General features: G+C 40.1%; 1 protein-coding gene across 11 annotated transcripts in view; it reads right to left on the reverse strand.

Moving 5' to 3' along the window:
* TNRC6C (trinucleotide repeat containing adaptor 6C) overlaps positions 1 to 25,074 on the reverse strand; it is a 151,827-nt gene that overhangs the window by 84,979 nt on the left and 41,774 nt on the right. For all 11 annotated transcript variants that reach the window (XM_073004974.1, XM_073004969.1, XM_073004972.1 and 8 more), the window contains exons 2-3: positions 22,516 to 22,615; positions 21,691 to 21,712 (exon numbers count right to left, since the gene is read on the reverse strand). In XM_073004974.1, coding sequence (XP_072861075.1) covers positions 21,691 to 21,712; positions 22,516 to 22,578 — 85 coding nt within the window. In that variant the 5' untranslated portion in view covers positions 22,579 to 22,615. The remainder of the gene's footprint in view (positions 1 to 21,690; positions 21,713 to 22,515; positions 22,616 to 25,074) is intronic.

Consider the following 25,074-nt stretch of genomic DNA (forward strand, 5'->3'; position numbering starts at 1 on the left):
CCAAACTCTCTGCAAGGTCCATGTGGTCCTGAGCAGTAAGACTCCCAGGTCCCAGACTTAGCTTTGAGGTTCAGCAAGTGCTAAACTCCCCTATGAGCTGCTTGCTTCTTCATCTAACCACCACATTTCATCAATTCTAGGGCACATTTCTTAACATTTCAACATTTCTGACATTGGGATGCATGTTATAACTGACAATGAATGTATCAGTTTAACTGGCAATGTTTTTCTTTCTTAGTGGTACACAAAATAGTGCATAATACAATTGATAATGTCAGAGTAAAAAAATGTGGCAATTCCTAGTTGTTCTTTAAATATCAGACTAAATGTCACTTCCTCTCCAAACCTCCTGTGACTCACCTAAGCCAGTCTAGGTGCTTCTGACTGAACATCCACAGTACCCGGTATTTGGCGCAGCACTCAGCATTGTGTATATTCCTTTTTTAAATGACTGTCTTCTTCTCTAGGCTGTAAATTATGGCAGCATAGTGCCTGACAACAGTGAGTGCTACATAAATGTTGAGGGAGTGTTTTTCTCAAACATATAAAGTTTAAAAAATACAGAGACAGCAACATAATATAAAGAAATTAGTTGATGAAATAAAAAACCACTGAGGCTAGAGACCTCAAAAACTTGGATTCACTTCCAGTAATTTTCATATCCCTAGACTTCAGTTTTCTCATCTGGAAATGAAAGGTTTAGACTAGCTGACACCCTAAGGCTTCTTCTAATTCTGAAAACCTATGGTTTAAGTGAAACCCAGAGAACATGACATGCAGTTTTAATTTTGTGATGGCTAGCATTTCAGGGTCCACAGATTTCCTCTTCCCTATGTCCAGCCTGTCTCTGCTCCTATTTCCCTGGCCTTGATATAGACATGAAATACTTTTTGTAATTACTTTAGACTTTAAAGTTCTTTACCTTTATATGGAATGAACATCCATTATATCTTTTCTTTTTAAAGAAAGGTACAGAACCTATTTATTATAAGTTGAAGTTGATTCTTAAATGTATAGGGGCCTTCAAATATAAATAGATACATATTTTCCTGATAGTGACCTTCAGCTAATTATAATAACAGAAAAGCTAAGAAGTATTTACCCAAATGAGTTGAAAACTTACATTCATACAAAAACATGCATATAAATGTTTATAGCAGCTTTATTCATAACCGTCAAAAACTGGAAGCAACCAAGATGTTTTTTAGTATGTGAATGGATAAACTGGTGCATTCAGACAATGGAACATTATGTGATTTAAAAAAATTAGTTATCAAGTCATGAAAGCATAGAGGAACTAAAAATGCATATTGTTAAGTTCAAGAAGCCAATCGGAAAAGTACAGTATGTAGAAAATCCACAGTATGTAGATACCGTATGATTCCAACTACGTGACATTTTGGAGAAGACAGAACTACAGGGATGGTGGAAAGATCAGTGGTTGCCAGGGGAGTGGGGGATGACTATGGGGAGCACAGGGGATTTTTAGGGCAGGGAAACTGCAATGATGGATACACAATATTGTGCATGTCAAAACCCATGGAGTGTATAATACAAATAGTGAACCCTAATGTAAACTGTGGAATTTAGTTAATAATAATGTATTGGCCAGGTGCGGTGGCTTATGCCTGTAATCCCAACACTTTGGGAGGCCACAAAAAAGCCTGGCCGGGCACCGTGACTCACGCCTGTAATCCCAGCACTTTGAGAGGCCAAGGTGGGTGGATCACCTGAGGTCAGGAGTTTGAGACCACACTGGCTAACACGGTGAACCCTGTCTCTACTAAAAATACAAAATTGAGCTGGGCGTCACGGCGCACACCTGTAATCCCAGCTACTCGGGAGGCTGAGGCAGAAGAGTCCTTGAACCTGGGAGGCGGAGGTTGCAGTGAGCTGAGATCGCACCATTGCACTCCAGCCTGGGCAACAGAACAAGACTCTGTCTTTAAAAAAAAAAACAAAAAAAAAACAACAAAAAAAAAACCGTATCAATACTGGAACATCAGTTGTATCAAATGTTCCACACAAGTATGGGAAACTAGGGGTGGGAAGGAGAGGGAATACATGGGAACTTTGTACTTTCAGCTCAATTGTTTTGTAAACTTAAAATTGCTCTAAATAATACAGCCTATTAATAAAAAATGGAAATACAACCCACGACAGAGAAGAAAACTTGCTGTCTCTTTCACAATAGCAACTTTCCAAATAAAACTGAGAGCACAATACATAGACATTTGTCTGGTAAACTTAAAACCACTCAATGTATTTTAAAATTACAATCAACATACTAGCAATTATTTTTTCACACACTTTAATGTATCTGCCTCAAAAGGTGTTTTTGCTTTTCTTTTTTGAGACAGTTTTATTTGCTCTTGATCCTCAGGCTAGAGTGCAGTGGCACAATCTCAGCTTACTGCAACCTCTGCCTCCTGGGTTCAAGTGATTCTTCCTGCCTCAGCCTCCCAAGTAGCTGGGATTACAGGCGTGCACCACCATGCCTGGCTAATTTTTGTATTTTTAGTAGAGATGGGGTTTTACCATGTTGGCCAGGATGGTCTTGAACTTCTGACCTCAGGTGATCCACCCACCTTGGCCTTTCAAAGTGCTAGGATTACAGGCGTGAGTCACGGTGACCGGCCAGGCTTTTTTGTTTGTTTTTTGAGACAGGGTCTCACTTTCGTTGCCCAAGCTGAAGTGCAGTGGCATGATCACAGCTCACGGCAGCCTTGGCTTCCCAGGCTCAGGTGACCCTCCCAGCTCAGCCTCCCAAGTGACTAGGATGACAGATGCATATCACCATGTCCAACTAATTTTTTGTATCTTTAGTAGAGATGGGTTTTTGACGTGTTTCCCAGGCTGGTCTTGAACTCCTGGACTCAATCTACCCACCTCAGCCTCTCAAAGTGTTGGGATTACAGGCGTTAGCTACTGTGTCCAGCTCAAAAGTTTTATTTTAGACTCAACAAGTGCTTCTTGGAAAGCTAGGAATATTGGTTCTTTTACTAAAAAATTCAAAAGCAGCAACAGCAGAAGAGGAGGAGGAGGAGGAGGAGAATAAAAAAAGAGAACTATTAGCAAACTACAGAAATTTTTGTGATGAAAAACCCAGTTTCTCTTTTGTAAATAACTGACATTGGATGGCTAGCTACTATAAAAGTCAAAGTACAGTCATCCCTCAGTATCCAAGAGGGATTGGTTCCAGAAACCCCCTTGGATGCCAAAATCCACAAATGCTCAAGTCCCTGATATAAAACAGGTTATTATTTGCATATAACCTATGCACATCCTCCCACATACTTTTTGTTGCTTTTAATTTTTACCTTTTTTTTTTTTAGAGATGGGGTCTCACTGAGTTGCCCAGGGTGAGCTGGACTTGAATTCCTGGGCTTAAGTGTTCCTCCCACCTCAGCCTCCCAAATAGCTGGGACTATCGGCGCATACCACCATGCCTAGGTCTCCTATATATTTAAATAATCTCTAGATTACTTATAATACCTTATGTAATTTACATGCTATATAAATAGCTGTTATACTGTATTGTTTAGGGAATAATGACAAGAAAAAAAGGTCTGTACATGTTCAGTACAGATGCAACTGTCCATTTATATTTCAAATATTTTTGACTGACAGTTGGTTAAATCCATGGATGCGGAAGCCACAGATAAGGAGTGCCAACTGCACTTGTACTTCTACCTGTCATTTTGCCTTTCAAAAGACTGGAAATGAAGAAAATGCACTAGAACTCAAAACCTGATGGAAACAATTAGGCAAGGACTCAGGAGCAAAGAATTTGAGCTGATGGGAACCTCAGAAATCATCCAGTCCCACCCTCATCTGCAGACGCAGGCAGCCGAGATGATCTGGCTGAGATGACTGACCCAGCTGCCATTGGGACCAGAACTCACATCTCTGACCATGCTCTTCCACCATGCTGCTGCTAATCTTTCTTAAATGATTGAAGGACAAATTCAGGGTTGTTTTTCTTCAAAACCTTCAGAGGAAAAGGAATTCATGCTACAGAAGGGAAGAAGGAAGCAAATCATAAATGAATGTTATCAGTCCTTTTTTCAATATAAACCACCAAATTCTGAGACATTGGATATGGAATATGGTTTCCTGTGTGCTATCTGCCTGATGCCTTATGTGTAGTCAATGTTACATCTAAGGCAGCCTCATTTTTTAAGAGTCAAAGTATTCCTAACCAGTCTTCCCTTTCCACCCTGAATAACTGTTATGTGAGTAGGGCAGGACTGGCAGGTGAACTAAGAATGCCCCTTACATTTTTAAAGGATGGGGAAAAAACTCCATATGGTCAGCAAAGTCTAAAATTCTGGGAATGACCTTGGTCAGAGTCTCACTGCCCCTGGGCATCTTTTTGGCCCAAAGGCTAGACCTACAGGAAAAGGGCCAGATACTATTATAGGGAACAGAAACCACTTGTAATATTAGATTATCAGACATAGAAACCTTCTAGAGGAAAAATCCTGGTAATATATACCAAAGTCTTATTATGTAGGTGTTGTTTTATTTTAATTAAAAAAATTATAAATAGGCCAGGCATGGTGGCTTACGCCTTTAATCCCAGCACTTCGGGAGGCCAAGGCAGGCAGATCACCTGAAGTTGGGAGTTCAAAGCAGCCTGGCCAACATGGTGAAACCCCATCTCTACTAAAAATATAAAAACTAGCTGGGCATGGTGGCATACCCCTGTAATCCCAATTACTTTGGAGGCTGAGGCAGAATAATCATTCGAGCCAGGGAGGCAGAGTTTGCAGTGAGCCGAGATTGCGCCATTGCACTCCAGCCTGGGTAACAAAGCGAGACTCCATCTCAAGAAAATAAAAATTAAAAAATAAATAATTAAATAACCTATTCCATGTCTCCTCTCCAATTGCGAACATAATCTTTTTTATGATTACTGAATGAAAAGTTAAAATGATGCTACTTATCAAGAAGAAACAGGAACATATTAAGTTAGGAGAAATGAAATTACTCTCTTAGAAACGCAAGTGCTGTTACTATATAACAGCCTTGAGCTACAAGCACAACAGGATCAGTGAATGAGTACAAGTACATCAAGCTTGTCTGAATGCGCAGCCCACGCCCCTCCTGTGTCCCTCAGAGACATCTTTGTGCTCTGCTGGCCCTCTCACCGCTAATGGACTTCAAGTCTTTGTACTCGTTCTCCAGCCCTGGACTCTCTAGAGAGGTTGTCCATGCTCACCACTCTGACCATCATTTCTGTGCTACTGATGCCTGAGTATTGTCCCAGTGTTGCCCTCGAGTTCGAAGTCCAGCCTCCTTCTTCAACTACCTACTGGACAGTGCTGCTTGAAGGAAGCTTTCTTTCACACTGAACGCATCCAAAAGTCAAACAAGAATTTCCTAGTCTGAGTCCAGGACTGTGTTGGTTGCTGTAGGAAGGCACTGGAGCACTTAGGTTTCTCACTTAAGTGAATCAACAATGAACTGGGGAAATAAAGAAGACACACAGAGTATTTAAAGCTTGTGCAACTGACTGGAAATCTCAGACAACGGAAGAGAGGAGGGATGACCATGTGCTGCCCAGTACAGCAGCCACTGGCCAAGTGTGGCTGCTGAGCCTTGATGTCTAAATTGAGAGGTACTTAGTATTAAAACATATACTGGATTCTAAACTGGGTGCGGTGGCTCATGCCTGTAATCCCAGCACTTTGGGAGGTCGAGGTGGGCAGATCATGAGGTCAGGAGATCGAGACCATCCTGGCTAACACGGTGAAATCCCATCTCTACTAAAAATACAAAAAATTAGCCGGGCGTGGTGGCAGGTGCCTGTAGTCCCAGCTACTTGGGAGGCTGAGGCAGGAGAATGGCGTGAACCCGGGAGGCGGAGCTTGCAGTGAGCAGACTCCAGCCTGGGCAAAAGAGCGAGACTCTGTCTCAAACAAACAAACAAACAAACAAAACCCCCAAAAAACAAAACAAAACAAACAAACAAAAACATATACTGGATTCTAAAGACTTAGTACCAAAAAAAGAGAAATACCTCATTAACAATTTTTCTGTTGATTTCACGCTGAAATGGCAATATTTTGGATATATCAAGCTAAACATACATTATTAAAAGTAATTCCACCTGTTACTTTTTAAATGATGCATCTTGGCTATTTAAAATCATTTATGCGGCTCACATTTGTGGCTTGCATTATTTCTATTGAATGGTGCTGGTCTAGAAGTGGTATTGTTTTATTGAAAAGGATAAAGTTTAAGCTAGTTTCTCAGAAACCATTAAATAATTACCTGTTTTCATAAAGACTGAAAGTGAAACAGAGATTGAGAAACTAGAAGTTGTGACAGATCACAAGCTTTTTCAGGTGGGAGATTTTCCCTTACAACTATTTACTCTACACTAAAGTACTAGCACATTATTTCACAAACAGAAAAAAAATGCCACAAAGCATGTATTCAATTAATAAAAAGACCAAGGGCCCTGGTGTATAATGCAAGCATGGCACACTCAGTTTACCCACATACTTGTTCTCACAGTGGTATTTCCAGCTTGCAACGCTAATGCTATGGCTGGTAGTCTACAGGTCATCCTGGACCCTAAGAAAAGGGAAGAGAAGCCTCACTCAGCAAAGCAACAGACAGAGGAATGGGGAATTCTGACCCAGTTGAGCTGTACCTCTGGGTCTCTTTTATATTACGTAGTGATAAATCTTCTCTGACTTAAGCCAGTACTTTTTGGATCTTTGAATCAAGCAGCCACCTAATAATCTCAAGTGATAAGTGGAGGATCTCAAAATCTGGGATCTATTCTTACACCACAGATAAATTAAATGGGCATTTGTTTTGTCTAGCCATAAACTCTTTTCAGATCCTCACTTATGGGTCTGTTACTGTCCAAAAAACCAGGGTATCAAAGCAATCTTGACACTCCCCTTCTTCAAAAAGACCTGACTCTAGCGCCATACCTCAAAGATAGGGACTCACATGGGAACCTACCCTTTCACACATCAGCATTTTCATGCAGCCAGAGAATACAGGAAGGCAACGGGAACTTTAGTTCTTCATGATTTTCAACAAATCATTTGTTTTATTTAAGAAAAATTAAGACAGCAACCATTTAATAACTATATATTTAATTTTAAAAAACTTTCAGCAAGCTGGAAATTCTGGTTACTCTCTGCCTAGTAAACTTTTGCCTTTTGTTTTTTAAATGAGAGCGACATCTGCTGGTGAAAAGGTAGATGGTAACTCTTTATATAAGAAAGCAACAGTCTTTTAAAACAATTTTCTTTCCAAGAATTTTCTTTCAGCTAAAATTTTCAGGTAGTATTGTCATAACAGGGCCAAATAGATAGATTCCCACATTTTGCTTTTTCTAAAACGACAGGCTACAGTATGGACACGAAGTTCAGACTGCTGTCCCTTCAGACTTTGGAGAACTTTATTTCGAAGGAGCTCCTTTTCAGACTTTTCTACTACATTGTCATCTCTAAGATACCAAGACAGAAGGAACTTGCCTTGCTGACCCAGCCTCCTTAGCTTCCAGTCTACCCTTGCTAGGGTCTGAGCTTTCTCAAGTCCTGGCTGCAACCCCATTCTCTCTGCTTCTTTCCTAGCTATTTTAGTTGGCTTGAGTCTCATCATGCTCAGTCACTTCAATATTGCCATCTGTAACAGCCAAGGCCCTTGACCTTCCTTCCTTTCACTATGCTTGCTATCCATGCTTCTGTATCATCTCAACCTTCAGTCATTTCCAGACCACCTGACACTGCCACACGTAGTCTCAGAAACAGCAATGAGCTGTTACCTACTAACACTAGCATAAGCACCCCCTGCCACCAAGAATTCCTCTTACTAACCTAACATGGACTGCCCAAACCCCCCTCCTGTAACGGCTTAAAACTTTTCCTGCACTCTGGAATCCTGATGCCATCCAGCTTCTCTCAATCTATGGCCTGGATTTCTAGTTTACAGAGACAGAAAGTACTCATTCATTCAATAAATAGCGGTTTTCTACAGCTCAGCCTCTTCTGGGCTGTATCAACGAACAAACAAGAGATTCCTGGCCCTGTGGAGCTCACAGCTTAGCAGAGAAAAAAGGTCAAAGGTCAATAATAAACATGATGTGTAAGTAAGATACATGGTTCGCCAGGTATTAAGTGTTGCAAAAAAAAGGAAAGCAGGGTAAATAAGGGCTCAAACTCATTGTTTTCCCATGCAATCTGCCTATCATTCGCTCCATCCCCCAAAACATGTCAGCATCCTCACCTACCCTCCTTATTCAGAAAATATTTAATGGGTTCCTATTCTGTGCCAGGCACTGTGAATACTGAGTATACTAAAAAAAGAAATACGGTTCCAGCTGGGCACGGTGGCTCACGCCTGTAATCCCAGTACTTTGGGAGGCCGAGGTGGGCAGATCACGAGGTCAGGAGTTTGAGACCAGCCTGGCCAATATGGTAAAACCCCATCTCTACTTACAAAACTACAAAAGTTAGCCGGGCGTGGTGGTGCACGCCTGTAGTCCCAGCTACTCCGGAGGTAGAGGCAGAAGAATCACTTGAGCCCGGGAGGTGGAGGTTGTAGTCAGCCGAGATTGCGCCACTGCACTACAGCCTGGCGACAGAGGAAGGCCATCTCAAAAAACAAGCAAGACTGCATCTCAAAAAAACAAAACAAAAAACAAAACATACACACACACACACACATACATGGTTCCTGTCTTTATAGTTTATCATATAGTAGAAGAGACATTATCTTTAAAATGATTTCACAAATACAAACTTACACATTATTGTAAGCATGATAAAAGGAACAGTGGGGCAAGAGAACCTAATTTAGGGATTCAGTAAGCTCCTTTGAGAAAGTGACAATTAAGCAGAGCCCGAAAAAGTATGTCAGGGTTAGCGAGGTAAAGTATGTCTGTGTGTGTGTGTGCGCACCTTCTACCTACAAACTCACTCCCACTCGCCTAGACAGTGCATGGAAAGGCCCTGAAATGGAAAAGAGCTTCTCGCCTTCGGGGGCTGAAGCCCAGCGGGGTTGTTTCACAGGAGGCTGGAGAGGTAGGCAGAGACCCTGGAAGGATTTTGGATTGTACCACTTGACCTGTAGCTGGGGGAGCACTGGGTGGTTCCATGGATGGATACTCCTCAGTGTTCCCGCCTGGCTGCCACACTAGGAGAAGCCTGGAGCTTCCAGTTTCAGAGAGAAACTCTAGAGACAGGCTGCTACCATTGTTAACCCATGGTGAGCTGAACAGCTGTGCAGTCATGGGCTGTGTGAGCTCAACAAGCACTTCAAGCTGTTGAGGTCTCTGAGACCCTGTGCAGACGCTAGCGCCATGTGGCTGGGAGGAGGCAGTGGTGCCCTCCTTGTTCAGCTCCGCCACCCCAGCAGGAACGCAACATGGGAAAAGAAGTTCCCTATGATCCACCTTACATTCCTCACCCCGGACTGAACACAGCAGGGTAGCAGGGAGCGGGAGCACGCTGAGGTGCTTCTATCTTATTCAATCACCCAAGTCATACTACCAACACAGTCTTTTCTTTAAAAATTTATTTAGAAATATTTAAGACATTTTAAAAAAGGCATAAAGACCAAATAATTAACAAATCTCCATGGAGTCAATCTCCGGCTTAAGAAATAAAATGTACCCATTCCACCAAAGCCCCACCTATCTTTCCCTCCCTGACTGTATACTCCACCTTCCCCCAGCAAAGATCATCACCATTCAGAACTGGGGTTTTATCAATTCCATACACTTCTCCTGAGAGGGAGTGCAGTGGCTAAGAGTATGGACTTGGGATTGAAACTTCAGCTCTGCCACTTCTTTGCTGGGGATCCTGGGTAAGTTACTTAGCTTCTCCATCCCTCAGTCATGCCATCCGTAACATGCGGGCAAGGGCAGGGGGATAAAAGGGAGCTAAGAATCCCTTACTGAGAGAGTTCCTTGAGGACTGAATGCTAATCTATGTAAAGAATGGTTTAGAAGAGTGACTGGCACTTAGTACACAGTAAGCATTTATATTATAATAATCCTCTTTCTCTCAGAAGCAATGGAAACCACAGAAGTTAAATAATCATGTTAAAGGAAGAACCACAGAGAATGACCTAAAGAAGGGAAGGAAGGCAGAGACTGCAGTAATTTAGAAGAGGTAATGACAGTTGTACTCAGGAATGGAGGATTAGATCTTAGTCTGGTTCTAAACCTCCCCCCTTAATTTGGTTCTCATATCTCCAACAGTTTGGAAAGTGTTAGGGCGCTAGATGAACGTTAATGAACAGCAATCCCATTATTTTTTAAATGTTTACAAAGCAAGTAGTCAAAGTGTTCTCTCCCACCCACCACCACAGGCACACCTGGTGCAGGACTCACAAGCCTGGCACACAGCTTATGCAGCCTCCCTGCAAGGAGAGCTGAGGCTAAGGATCTGGTTTCCCCAGTTACATGTGAGTGCATGTGACCTGGCAGGTACTGGCTGTGGGGGCCTGTAAGCATAGTACTGGAGACAGTGGCAGTTTCTGTGCAGGGGCCACATTGCCAACTGCTCCTTTCGTGGCTGTGAGAGACAGTGTTAGTGCTGCTTCCTGACCCCTGGTCTGCGGCAGTGGCACTGTGCTCTGGAAGCCGAGAGCCAGTGGGGCCTCTCAATTCTTCCTGGAGGTAGCAGCTCCTCAGGGAACTCTTTGGGCAGTCATTTCTGAGGGTCCAGCCTGGAGTTTAGCTCGCTTCAGCCCTTTCAGTGATTGTATACGCACCCAGTCCCCCATATTTTAAACCCATTTCTGCTTGTAACAGCTAGTTTCTATATTCTTCAGCCAAAATCTGGTTAAGAGTACAGACTTTTTTAGCAAGGAGTTTTATTTATTTATTATTGAGATGGAGTCTTGCTCTGTTGTCCATGCTGGAGAGCAATGGCATGATCTCGTCTCACTGCAACCTCTGCTTCCTGTCAAGCGATTCTCTTGCCTTGGCCTCCCTAGTAGCTGGGATTACAGGAGCCCACCACCACGCCCAGCTAATTTCTGTAATTTTAGTAGAGATGGGGTTCTGACATGTTGGCCAGGTTGGTCTGGAACTCCTGACCTCAGGTGATCCATCCGCCTCAGCCTCCCAAAGTGCTGGGATTACAGGCATGAGCCACGTACCCGGCCCAAGTAGTACACTGAAATCTTCCATCTACCTAGACAGCATCACAGGACATGGTATGAGCTAGGAATATCACTGTTTTCTTAGAATGGTATCACTGTTAAAAGGACCCTCAGTTAGAATTCCCTGGGCTGCCACCATCAGTCTAAAGTATAATAACAAGTAGGTGTGAAATGGATGACAGTGATATATTTTAAAAGTAACTTTTTATAGGTAAATGCTAACTGGGAGGGGCATTTTAACCTACACATTTTAACACATCTTCTTTCTGAAATTTGAATGCACCTTACAATTGGTGTATAAACATAACAAGGTTTCCTCATTCATGCTCCACCTCTGTGAACAGGACGTTATTGAATCGATATGTCCTATGACTAATATCATCTCGGAACTTAAGAAACAAGCTTTTGTAAGATAAAGCATAGAACTTCTCTTATGCATGGACACCCCACACAATGAAAAAAATTGTCAAAAATCAAGCAGTAACTCTAGTCATTTCAGAATACATATTCAAAGATTCAGAGTTTAACATTTTAAATTTAAATTTACTCAGATATAAGATTGTTTGCAAATGTGACTACGTAAGATAACTATTCTCTTGTGCCAACATAATCAGTGATTCCAAGGAATACTTTTGTTATTACCATTTCTTCTGCAGCCTATACAGCAGCAAACATTGTGGCGAGAAGTTGCCTTAGAACAAAGAGATGTGAGCAGAAGACAGCTCTGAGTACGGAGGGTCCATCTGCTGTGCTCATCAGCAGTCCCGGAGGGATACAAAGCGGTGCCTTCTGTTTGTTCAGTGGATGCTTCTGGCTGATGCATCACCGTGGCAACGTTTGGAGCCCAACTCAAAATGAGCACAGACTCATTAACTACAAACTACATTAACTTAGTGTCTGTTGCTAATGAAAAATGCCGTTCAGAGGTATTTTCTATTCTAGCATATTATAGCTACCTCTCTAAAAGGTACTAAATGCCACTCTCAATACATCACAGATTAGATGACATAAATGTTAAAAGAAAGCAAAATTATTTTAATAATGACTATAAACAGTAAGAATCATTTCATTAAAAGGTTGCTTTGGCCCTTGGATACTCCTGCTGTAAGAAAATGTACTATTTATCATATATGCAAGTATATCTAAGTTCTTTTTAAACAACAGGCTTATTTAGAAGATCAATTTAGAAAATGTTGCTAACAGCATATGTTAAAGCTGAGTAATCAAGACAGCATTAATGCACACTGGCTGTCCTATAATCTTCTCATTTGAAACACTGATCATAACACTCTCCAAGTGAGGCAACACACCGGACAAAACATTAAAAGCAAAGAAAGTCCACTGGGTGCAGAGCTTGTCAGTTCCCTTAACTCCTTCTTGACCACATCTCTTTTCATGCTACATCATCCTGAACTGAATAAGCTCTCAGAACAAACGGCAAATCCTAAATCTCATGAACACAGAAGATAAGTGGAATTATGCTTCAAATGTGTTCTCCCAGGACTGATAAATTGTGAAACAGCAGTAATCCTAGGATATTTTCCTTCTGAAAGTGCAGAATCCTACAACCTGCCAGAAGAGGGAGCCAAAGTTAAACGACTCCAACATTTAGTAAGACAAGGCTGGTGCAGGAGGAGAAAAATTAGCCTTATTTCAAACTGATTTGGAAAAGCCTTCTTATTCTCTTAGGCAAAAGAGCACAACTCCTCTTTGATGCCTCGCATGGTAGACCAATCCCCATCTCTCGCTTTGGCCTCACTTCATACCCTATTTCACAGCTTCCTGTTTGTTTAGTTCATGGAAAATGTCATACTCCATCCGGCCACAGGCTCTTTACAAATGCTGTTCCCTCTCTATGTAGGAGTGTTCCCTGGCCTAGTTGGGTCCTGTTCACCCTTCAGATTGCATCTTGCATTACCCAGGGATGCCTTCCACAACTCCTGCCAAGTTTGGGCTCCTTTGTTGATGCTGTCACACAGTCACCATCCCAGTTAGTAAGGATACATGTATCACTGTGGTTGAGATTTATGCCCATTCCTCATAAGACTCAGCTCCATGAGAGTGGGAAGTGTATCTCTATTTTTTCTTCCCATAGCAATCAGCCAATCAGCACAGTACCAAGCAAATAGTAGGTGCTCAATAAATATCTGCTGGAACAAATGATTAGTTAGCCCACTTAGTTTCTAAGTTCTGCCTATTCTATCAGTCATCACTACCATTCCCTGTCAACCCCTGCCACTTAGCTAGTCAGCTGCAGTCTGAACTGTGCACTGGTCTAACTGCACCTGCTGCCTCCAGCCCTCTCTCCTCCTGTTTAATTCATCTTCAATTCTGCATGTTCAGTGATCTTTCTAAAGCACAAATCTCATGATGTCACTCTCCCACTTAAAACTCTCCAACGGCTCCCACTCTGGTCTACAAGATCATCTAAAGTCCTTAGGAAGGTGTTCAAGGACCGTATGAGCCAGCTTCCCACCTTCCACCTCTCTCAAAAGAGCTGAAAAACAGTTTCAACTCTTTTTTGGGGTAGAACAGCTTGGTAAGGGTGCTCAGCTTTAATGACCTGATGGATGGGTTTAAGATGACTGGGATAAGGCAACCCTTCCTTGTCCTTGCTTTCATAGCAAACTTAGCGCACAACTGGGAGTGGCCCAGCTCTAGTATGCACTTAACTCATTCATATCAGTATTTTCCTTTTCCAATTCTCACTTACTTTTAAAAATAGGTGTATTTTCTTATAGAGATACAAATATTTGATGAAAAGATGACCAAACCTAAATCCTTTCAGGTAGAAAGGGTGAGATAAATAAATCACAATCAACCTCACTGACCATCTGCTGGGTCCTCACTGCACTGGCTGCCACCTCACTCAGCAGCTCCTCTGCTGCCAACATTGTAAAATTTCCTTTTTGTACTTTTCTTAGAGCCTGACTTCTCACACCTGGAAGCATCTGTTCCCCTACCCGACACTGGCCATGAAATGCTTATACTGACCTACTGATACCTGGCTGAGATAAAGAAGTTACAATGTCAGAACATTTTATTGCATTCATTTGCATATACATATATTTGCTTATCTGCCTGGCTCTTCCCACTAAAATATCTCTTTGAGAACAGGGAACTTTTTAAAAAAAGCTTTTATTTTAGGTTAGGAGGTACATATGAAGGTGTGTTACACAGGTAAACTCATGTCATGGGGGCTTAATGTACAGATTATTTCATCACCCAGGTATTAAGCCCAGTGCCCAACAGCGATCCTTTCTGCTCCTCTCCCTCCTTCCACCCTCCACCCTCAAGTAGACCCCAGTGTCTGCAGTTTTCTTCTTTGAGAACAGGGAACTGATCTCTGCCATCTAACAGGTATTTATTAACTGTTTAAGTTAATTAATGAATTAACTAGCCATCTCTAGGTGGCAAAATGTGACTAATATTTAGCTCATTTATTAATGTAATCTTTAGTTATGCTAAAAGCTAGATAAAATGTGATTCTCTTTGAAAGTGCATATTTTCTGGTATTACTATTTACAAGTAACTACACACACAGAAAGAAGGGAAATGACTGAGGCATGTAGACAACTAAGCTGTAGTGATGAGTCTTTCTGCCCAACTCTAGAGGCCAATTTACTATCAGAAACCAATCTGGAAAAAGAAAATAAATAACAATGAAAAATGGGTAAAAGACTTCAAAAGACGCTTCATCAAGAGAGATGTACAGATGACAAATAAGCACATGAAAATAAGGTGCAACATCATTAGTCATTAGGTTAATGCCAATTAAAAGTGTAATGAGATACCACTACATACCTATTAGAATGGTGAAAATTATGAAGATGACCATACCACACATTGGTGAAGATGTAGAACTGTGAAATAGTATAAACACATTGGGAAAGAGCTGTGCAATTTCTTGAAAAATGAAACATACACCTATCATACGCATTTACCCAAGCTAAATGAAAGTATACAGCCATACAAAGACTTCTACATAAATATTCAAAGAAGTTTTACTCAATAGCTCAAAACTAGAAAAACGCAGATGTCCATGAACAGGAGAATGAAGAGGATAAACAGCTGTGATACACCTACACAATGGAACACTGCTCAGCAATAAAAAGGAATGAACTACGGAAACACTACAGCATGGATGAATTTCAAAAGCGATACACTGTGTGAAAGGGGCCAAAGGGCACAGTGTAGGAGTCCCTCAATACAATGTTCTAGAAATAAAAACTCTTTTATAGTGGCAGACAGCAGATCAGTGTTTGCCTAGAGACAGATGAGGGGAGGGTGGGGGCAGAAGAGATGGATCAGAAAAGGTCAGGAGGACACCTTCAGGGATGATGCGTGTCATCTTGATCATGGTGACGGTTTCACAGGTGAATACATGCCAACTCTTATCTAATTGTTCTCTTTAAATAGAATGTCAATGATAACTCAATAAAGTTGTTTTTAAAAAACAGAAAAGAGCGGGCGCCTATAGTCCCAGCTACTCGGGGGGCTGAGGCAGGAGAATGGCATGAACCCAGGAGGCAGAGCTTGCAGTGAGCAGAGATCGAGCCAGGCACTCCAGCCTGGGCGACTGAGTGAGACTCTGTCTCAAAAAAAAAACAAAAAAAACTCCAAAAAATACCAAAAACACACACACAGAAAAGAAACTGGTCTGGGTAACAAATGATTTCTTGGAAAACAGACTGTCAGCATCGTTTAGAGTTATAAACTGTAACTTTGTCTAAACTTAGAAACTGCCTTTGTGTTTAAAGTTTTAGTGAAAAGTTATATGAAACAGAGATGTGAACTTTCACTTTGTCTGAGACTCAGGAGAAATGCCCTCAGGAGGCGCCCCCAGAGCCTTCCTTGCTTACCAGGCTCACTTCCTTTCTTTCACAATTTGTTCAAGAACTTACACATTCATGCACCTACTTGGAGGCTCTGGCAATACATTTTTACCCTTTTGAATAACCTATATATTTTTTAAATGTCTCATCTTAATACGTTCTTTTGTTTCCATGGAAAACATTTAATATTTATTATATGTCCCCCTTGGAATTTAACAGTAAAATAAACACTTCAAACATAAAACAACATAGCCAAAGAAAGAAATATCCAATATTTCAAAACCTAAAAGATGCCATTCCCTGAAGATATCTCATACAATCAATTTCTTAGGCATTTCCTTCAGCCTTAAAAACATCCTAAGTGTCTAAGTTCCTTCCTAAAATTAATAATTATATTGATAACAAATACAGAATACTTATGTCTCCAGCCCCATTATGTGGCTGTAGAAAAAACATGAAAAACATATATTTCTATGTATGACTATAAAATTGGGAAGATACGCTATAAACCTCAATTCTCACTACTTTTCATTCTGATAGAAAACTTTATATGTTTAGAATGAGCCTAAGCACACTGCCAATACTTTGTGACTCTAAAACCTCCATCACTCAACTGAAGACTACCGGAAGACTACAGCTTCAACTGACTTACATTATTAACAAAAGAAACTAGAGGTTTTGCTTACCAATTACAAACTGAATGCATGGTAAAGTTTAATACCTCACTGCAAAACTGATATTATACTCTTTACAAACAAGATTAGGATACTAATTAAATGTATGAATTTAGGCTGACCTGGTGGCTGAAGCCTATAATCCCAGCACTTTGGGAGGCTAAAGTGGGTGGATTGCTTGAGTGTGAGACCAAGCTGGGCAACACAGCAAAACTCTGTCTGTATACAAAAATACAAATATTAGCCAGGCACTGTGGCATGCACCTGTAGTCTCAGCTACTTGGGAGGCTGAGGCGGGGGGAATCACTTAATCGGAGGTGGTGGTTGCAGTGAGCTGTGTTTGTGCCACTACATTCCAGCCTGGGTGACAGAGTTAGACCCTCTCTCTCAAAAAAAGTATAAATTCACATGTATATGACTTAAAAATCGTAATTCAGGCCAGGCGCAGAGGCTCATGCCTGTAATCCCAGCAGTTTGGGAGGCTGAAGCGGGCGGTACATGAGGTCAAGAGATTGAGACCATCCTGGCTAACATGGTGAAACCCTGTCTCTATGAAAAAATACAAAAATTAGCTAGTGGTGGCGTGCACCTGTAGTCCCAGCTACTCTGGAGGCGAGGCAGCAGAATCGCTTGAACCTGGGAGGTGGAGATTGCAGTGAGCCAAGATCGCACCACTGCACTACAGCCTGAGTGACAAGCAAAACTCCACCTCCAAAAAAAAAAAAAAGTCATAATTCATTAATGATATGGAGCATGAACTACAATGGGTCATGAAGATATTCATTTTCATACATGGTAAGATTAACTTTGAGCTTTTTGTACGAAAACATCTACTTTATGAACTTAAATCTGGCTAAAACCACTGAATTAAATTTTCACATTTATGAGAATTATCATAGTTAATCACTTAAAAAACCCCTCACTCAATTCATGAAAATACTCAGAAAACAATACTGAAAACGTAGGCTCCCAAGTCATCACATCACAAATAAAGCTATTATTACCTGTGCCTAAATTAAGGGCAGTGCCGAAAATAAAGAAAACTGATTACTCATGATGGTCATAAAACCCATGCCAGTCGGAACTGACACTTGGACCCCAGTTACTCCACAGAGAACTACAATGTACAAGTTAATGGCAACAGGATTATATCTGATTCCCTTTTCCCCCAGTATGAGAGCATCAGGGTCTCACTAAGGGTAACAGGTCACCGTGTTCGGCTGTCTCTTTCTTTGGTCACCAATGCAGGAGACAATATTCAGTGGAATTTACAAAGGGCTAGTTTGTTTATGAATAGGCTCCCACAGAGGTTTTCAAATTGCTTGGTGCAGCTCCTTGAAGGGATAGGGATCCAGGAGTGCTAACTGTGGCGGAGCAGTGGAGAGTCCACATAAATATATACTTATGTATATGAATTCATAGAGAGATGCATTCAAGGATGGCTAATAAACTGTTAATGGGTAAACATCTCAGGATAGAAGAATTTCAAGTGAACTTTAATTTCTCTTTAATCTCTATTTTCAATGAGAATATATAACTTTTGTTTTTCATCACAGGAGGGAAAACTAAGAAAAAGTTGACTACGACAACAACCCAAGAGTCTGAGACAACCCAGGAAAAGGCCTCCAGGTATAGAAAGATGCCCAAATTCCTTAAGAGTGCAGGACATCAACCCCACTGGAGGGTTTGCAGACTCAGAGGCATAGAGGAAAATCAAGGGGGGGTCAAGAGGAAGAAACTGATGAAAGCCAAAGTGAATCAACTATTTGAGTGAAAACCCCCAGGGCTGAATAACAGTGTATCTCCCAGCTGCAGAGATAACGTGGTTCCCATCATCACATCAGGGTAGGACGGGGGGTATGAATGTTGGCAGCATAGTGTTTCACACGAACGTACTCACTTGGCCTGAATCTTAAAAAGAAAATGACCCAAACAAAGACATCACAGGTCAGAATTTGAAAAGATAGCCAGGAACAAAATTTCTGTTTAGTGTTAATTTTACAAAGCAGACTTTCTAGAAATCTAATTTTCAAATTTGTGGGGGGAGGGTAGGAAAGCATGCTATGTATTAGATTAAGCTATTCAAAAAAGATATATTTCCAGTTAGCTTCAGTTCAGCATTAGTCTTTTAAATAAAAATTCATAGTTCAAGTTTGATGGTTATAGGCAGATGCAAACTTTTTTTTAAGTATAATTAATGCTATAATGAAGACTCGTCTATTAAGAATGGATTAGAGTAGCTAATATTCTCCAGGAGAAGGTAGAAAGGTATCATAGATGAGCATGCCATATATTCTAAAACGTTCCTTGAAAATGTTTAAAACAAACCCACATTTAAAGCACTTCTATTACTGAGAAAATTAAGTCAAATATAATGCTAAATAATTGGGGCATGGCTTTACTAATACTACTAGTTGAGTGGTGTATAATACTGCAGAGCAAGGGAATTTCTAATTGATTTGGTCTAGTTTGAGCTAATTATCAAAACCAAAATTATTCAAACTTCTACAGTGTTAATTGATTCAGTATATTATTCAATCTAATTTATAACTGTAGCCTCTCTCTTAAGAGTATCCAACTCTTGAACTCTCTCAAACTGCTAAACACTTTCCTATATTCAAACAATGCAGGGCCTTGAGACTTCTGGGTGCTGCCTTGTGGCAAATGTGGCCCCTGCCCTCATGGACACACAATCTGGAGCAAGGGAGGGAAGTCAAAACGCTAGAACGTTAGAAAACCATCAATTTTATATGTGAACACTAATACTAGTACTATAACATGTATCATATGTACAGTCAGGCCAGCCTGTGTCACCCGACAAAAGTGTCCAGTCAGAAAGTTGGAACCAATATTTCTCAGGCAATGAATTTTGGTTTGAATCAGTGATAATGAAGAGTCTGAGAAAAACATAAACCTTGATGCTGCTAATATTCATCAATGAATTACCTAGCAGTACTGTTAAATTATTTATAATTCAAAAAGTCTCTTTTGTTTGGAAAGACATTAATTATTACTACACCCCATTCTAAAGCTAGCTAGTAGTTACTGATAAACTGTACCCAAAGGAACAGTATTTTAGAGGATACAGAAGGATAAGAGAAAAATCCAGTAGCGTTTGGAGTTAGCAATGAAAATTCTCAACAGAGGCCGGGCATGGTGGCTCACGCCTGTAATCCCAGCACTTCAGCAGACCAAGGAGGGGGCAGATCATTTGAGGTCAGGAGTTCGAGATCAACCTGGCCAACATGGTGAAACCCTGTCTCTACCAAAAAATACAAAAAATTAGCCAGGTGTGGCCATGCACGCCTGTAATCCCAAATTATAGGGTGGGGGTGGGGTGATGCTGAGGCAGGAGAATCACTTGAACCTAAGGGTGCGGAGGTTGTAGTGAGCCCGAGATCACGCCACTGTACTCCAGCCTGGGCGACAGAGCAAGGCTCCATCTCAAAAAAAAAAAAAAAAAAAAAAAAAAAGTAAAAGAAAATTCTCATCAGAACAGTCACAGAAAATAATAGCTCTGCATAAAGTGGTGGGACAATGTAATTCACAATCACTATCCAGTAATACTCAATTTGTCACTACTCGAGGAGAAAACAATGACAATGATGAAGAATATAGCTGGTACTAAATTAGACTGAAAAATTCAAAATGTTAAAAAAAAAAAAAAGAAGAAATGGATGATCCAGAACAGTTAATTCTGTATTTTGAAATGACAACAGTAAGAAACCATTGTTCTTCATTCAAGATCATAAATTCATACACAACTATGTACCATAACCCTTTAGAACCCTTCTGGAAAAGTGTTATGTAAATTCACAGTGCTTCTGAGAGTATAAGAGAGAAAAATGTCCTCTTTGCTATGCTGCTCATGTGACTAGTCTAGAGGCTTGGAGACCTAGGCTCCCTCAAGTCTTGTTTTTACCATTAACTGGTTCTTAAGCAAGAACCAGCCTCTTAATTCACACTAGGAGATGATCTGTAAACGAATTCCTTTCCTGTTCAACTATGAAGTTCAAATGAGATAATATATATAACCTTAACTTTGAAAACTATAAATATCTCATAAAAGCATAGTATTACCTGTGAGAGTGCATGTGTCTACATGTACAGTTGTGTACATGTGATGGTCCAGTGGAAAATAAAAACTTCAGAATAACAGTTATAGTAAACCTGTACTGAGCACCAGTTATATGGTAGGTACTGAGCCATTTTCCTGCATGATCTCAATTAGTCTTTTTTCTTTTACATTTTATTTTTAATTGACAAATAATTGTATTAAGTCTTTGTAACAGCTTTATGAGGTATGAACCATTCACTACCTTTCTCATTTTAAATACGAGATACCTGAAGCCTAAAGAAGTGAAGTAACTTGTCCCAAATGAAACAGAGCTAGTGTATGTGACTCCTGAGTGTGTGCTCTTAACCACTGGGAAATAACTAAACACACAAGCATAAAACGAAGAGGCTTGGAGTGTGGCTTTCCGTTTGTTCATTCTGAATCTCCAGCACATCACAGGAGTGCCTGAGTTACAGCGAGAAATGTGTGTGTTTCCACCAACACCTTTTATGATAACCAGCAAATTCTGGACTTGAAGGATAAAAAGAGAAATCTTTTACATATCAATAAGCAAAGAGGGAATCCAAAAAGAATGTACCGTTTTTATTATAAAGGATAGTTGGCAACGAGAAACTGGAACCTTAAAAAAATGCAGACATCCTTTCGTTGTTCCTATTCAAACTGAATCAACTTTATCAGTTCAATCCTGTTTGGTGGAAATCAAACCAAAAGAAAATGTAAAAGCATTGCTTGGAAAGCTAATATAACATTCTTCAGGCATTTCTGATTAACCAAATGCCAATGAGATGTGGATGTAAAACCAGTGATAAATGAGGAATTTCACAATGAATAATAAAAAATAGTTTCAAAGGCAGGCTTAGATTCTCGTTTTTTAACCATCAATTAAAAAAAAAAAGTCATCCTGACCATAAAAATTTTGGTACCACCATATATGTACCCCCCTAAACATAAATAAACTTACCTTTGGTTTTTTGATCAGCAGCCTGAAAAAAAAAAAAAAAAAGAAAGAAACTCTTTAGGAATAATGTGTAGAATGTACACATCTATGAAAGTTTATAAGCAAACTTTTAGTATTGAAAATTTTTAGAATGAGTTTTTGCCCAGTTAATTTATGACAATTTATTAGTGGGAAAAATGTGTAACTGTCTACATGCCGTTGATTTCATATCAATATTAATCTAAAGGCACAAAATTCTATCTGGAGCTCATTTAAACTCTAATTTTAACAGCCTCTAACAGGTATACAGTTTAAACTACAAGATACATTAAACTAGGTAAGAACAAAGACAAATGGCATAGCTTGGTATTTTAAATGCCAAAAAATTCAAGCTTGACTATAAAGTTTACAGTAGGGCTTTTATTTTTAATTTTTACTAATAGGATTCATAAAAGAACATTTGCCAAAGCTGCACAAAAAAAAAAAACCCAAACAAACAACATTTCTAGCTTTTCTAATAAGATCAGTTGAATGGCCCTTTCTTCATTTATTAGACATGGTTGTTCAGGACAGTTCATTTTAAGTAGAACAACATGGACACATGTTACTACCAGCAACTAAAACACAGCTTCCTTAAAACACAGCTCTAACACTTCCACTTCCAAGTTAGACATTTACGGCTGTCACCTGTATTTATTTCACCAGTAGAATATCTATTATTTGATAATTATAGACTTGGCGTATTGATTTAAAATGTAACAGAATGAAACCTTGTCATGTAATGGCTATGATGATGCAAATGAGACACACAATGATACAAAGACAATGAAGTAGGAACTTCAGCCAAACCTTTTTCTGAGCACCTTCCTTCTTTTTCTTTTCTTCCTGCTTTTTCTTTTTCTTTTCTTCCATCAAACGTTCCTCTTCTTGTGTTTCTTGCTCTTTCTCCCTATTAAATACAAAGAAAACCAGTGTAAGTTTGATGATCATGTTAAGTCAAACAATGAAAAAGTATTAGCTGCTTCAAGTCTTAAGTCAGAATTTTGCATATGGAATACAGAAGGACCCTCTGAAAAGGTGCTAGAAAGGGACACTTCCCTAACAGCACTGCAGGTTGCCCTGAGTTCTTCAGTAGCCGGCTGTCTCATTCATTCAGCCCACATTGTTGAACACTAACCCATCATCAGGCATTGCTGGGGATAAGGGCATGATATGGAGTAAGATACAACTCCTACACTCAAATAGTCTGTATTTGAGAAACACAGACCAGTATTACTCAAAGTATTATCTCAGGGACCACCATCATTAGAATCATTGGGGTACCTATTAAAAAACATAGATTCCTAGTTTCCACCTTAGCAAAACCAAATCAGAATCTTTGGAGGTGATTCTTATGCACACTATAATTATGTTTGTTTGATAAGCCAATTTTATTAAAAATAAAGATTCCACACAGCATGGTGAGCTAGTATAAAGATACACTGGAACACAACATAGAGCAATTCTGCTCAGAAGGGGTCACAGCAGCCTATGAGCTAGTGCTGAAAACCTGTAAAGGAGTTTGGCTGGATAGGGTGTTATGTCAGTGACCGAGTCATCGACTATTTGCTCCAAAGTCACCCTTAAACACTTGCTCTGCAATAATGACAGAGTTCCTTTAAACAAATCTCCTTTCAGTGAGTACAACATGGAGCTTTCTCAGTAGAGGGCACCCTAGGGACACTGCAAGAGGAAGGTGCCCTTCTGCTGTTTCTAGCTGCTGGGGGAAGTGGGGGTAGGCGTGTGGGTGAGAGGCCACCCTGCAACGGCTCCAGCCATGGGCGGTTTCTCAGCAACCTTGTGGCTCTGGTGTGGTCTAGTGTCATCTTCTCATGACCATCTCAACACAGACACTGTGGGCTCAGGTCTTCTGTCACTCACCCCATCCACAGATTTGTCCCTTGTGATCCTCCCTAGCCTTGGGGAGGGGCCTCCTTCCAAAGTTGGTCTTTCCCTGGACACTTTCCTCAGGCCTAGGTACCACATAGTTTTCTATAGCTACCCTTTTATCGCAGTTTAATTATTCCTTAAATCAAACCTTCCTTGTCTATATCACTGTGTAGTTTCTAAATCCCAGTTGGACCCAGACTGATACAGACAGGAAGGATTTAACACACTACGCAGAAGTAAAAACATACACAAAAGTCTTAGCAAAACATCATCATCCACCCATGAATGTTTTGAATTTATTAATTTTGGAGTTTTTAATTTGTAAATGTGTTTTCTATACAACTACATGCATAAGGAATTTCAATCTAGTGTCAGCTAATCCATATTTAAATAACTATCATAAGAAAAATTTAAATTACATGGTGGTGGCTGTGTCTTAATGAATATTTTTCTTTAAACAGTGGTTCTCAGTCTTTGTTCTTCAGAATTACCTGAAGAGCTTCAAAAATCTCCAATGGCTGCAACCCATGCCAGGGAAATCTCTGGGAAAGGAACTCGAGCACTGGCAGTTTTTAAAGCTTCCAGATGTGACTCCATTTCCAATCAAGGTTGAGAAAACACCGTTTTTAAAGGAGGTGTGCATGTGTATCCAGTTTGGAAAATGATTATTCATTATATTAGATGATACCTTCCAGGGATGTTTTCATGCTAAAAGGCACAGAGACACTAAGAAATCTGCACTTATAGCCTTCTTATAAGGGACAGGCAACCCCTGTGAGTGATGGTTTTGCTATTATCAGGCTGAAGCTAAAATCTAGGGAAAAAGTGAACAAAAACCAAGCACATAGTAACTGCCCACTGCTATTGTTATATTTTCTTAATCTACAGCACAATAAGACCCTTAAGCTACCTCCCAATATTACACTTAATAAAGTAGACAATATAAGCTAACTTTTAAAAGATATTTAATAAATGGAATAAACATGATTTTTGCTTAATTCTATTAATCTACAAATTAGTTAGAGCTAGCTATTCCCTCAGCAACACAGTTCAGATTTTACTTTAATGGTAAAATAGAATGTTGTAAATAAAGAGCCCAAGTAGCCATGAGATCTCACACTTTCTCACCTGTGTTCGTGTTTATATGACAAAGCCTAATTCACAGCACCTATTGTTTGTCCTCACTGAATCTTCCCATTTCCTGACTCTTCCTTTTTCTTCTAAGCTATTTTAATCACTTCTTTTCCTACAGAGTCTACACCTCAAACCCATCTCATATGTTCACTAATTCAATCACTGAGGAACTACACAACTAACATGTGCTATTTGTTGTAGTAAGCACCAGGGACGAAAAGAAGGATGGAGGGAGGGAGGTGGGGACCGATTCATGTAATAAGTATTTTCTGAATAAAAGCTTTGTTTATTTTTGTAAACAGAGATGGTGTTGTACTATGTTGTCCAGGCTAGTCTCAAACTCCT

Source organism: Chlorocebus sabaeus, chromosome 16 (assembly GCF_047675955.1).
Source record: "Chlorocebus sabaeus isolate Y175 chromosome 16, mChlSab1.0.hap1, whole genome shotgun sequence".
NCBI lineage: Eukaryota > Metazoa > Chordata > Mammalia > Primates > Cercopithecidae > Chlorocebus > Chlorocebus sabaeus.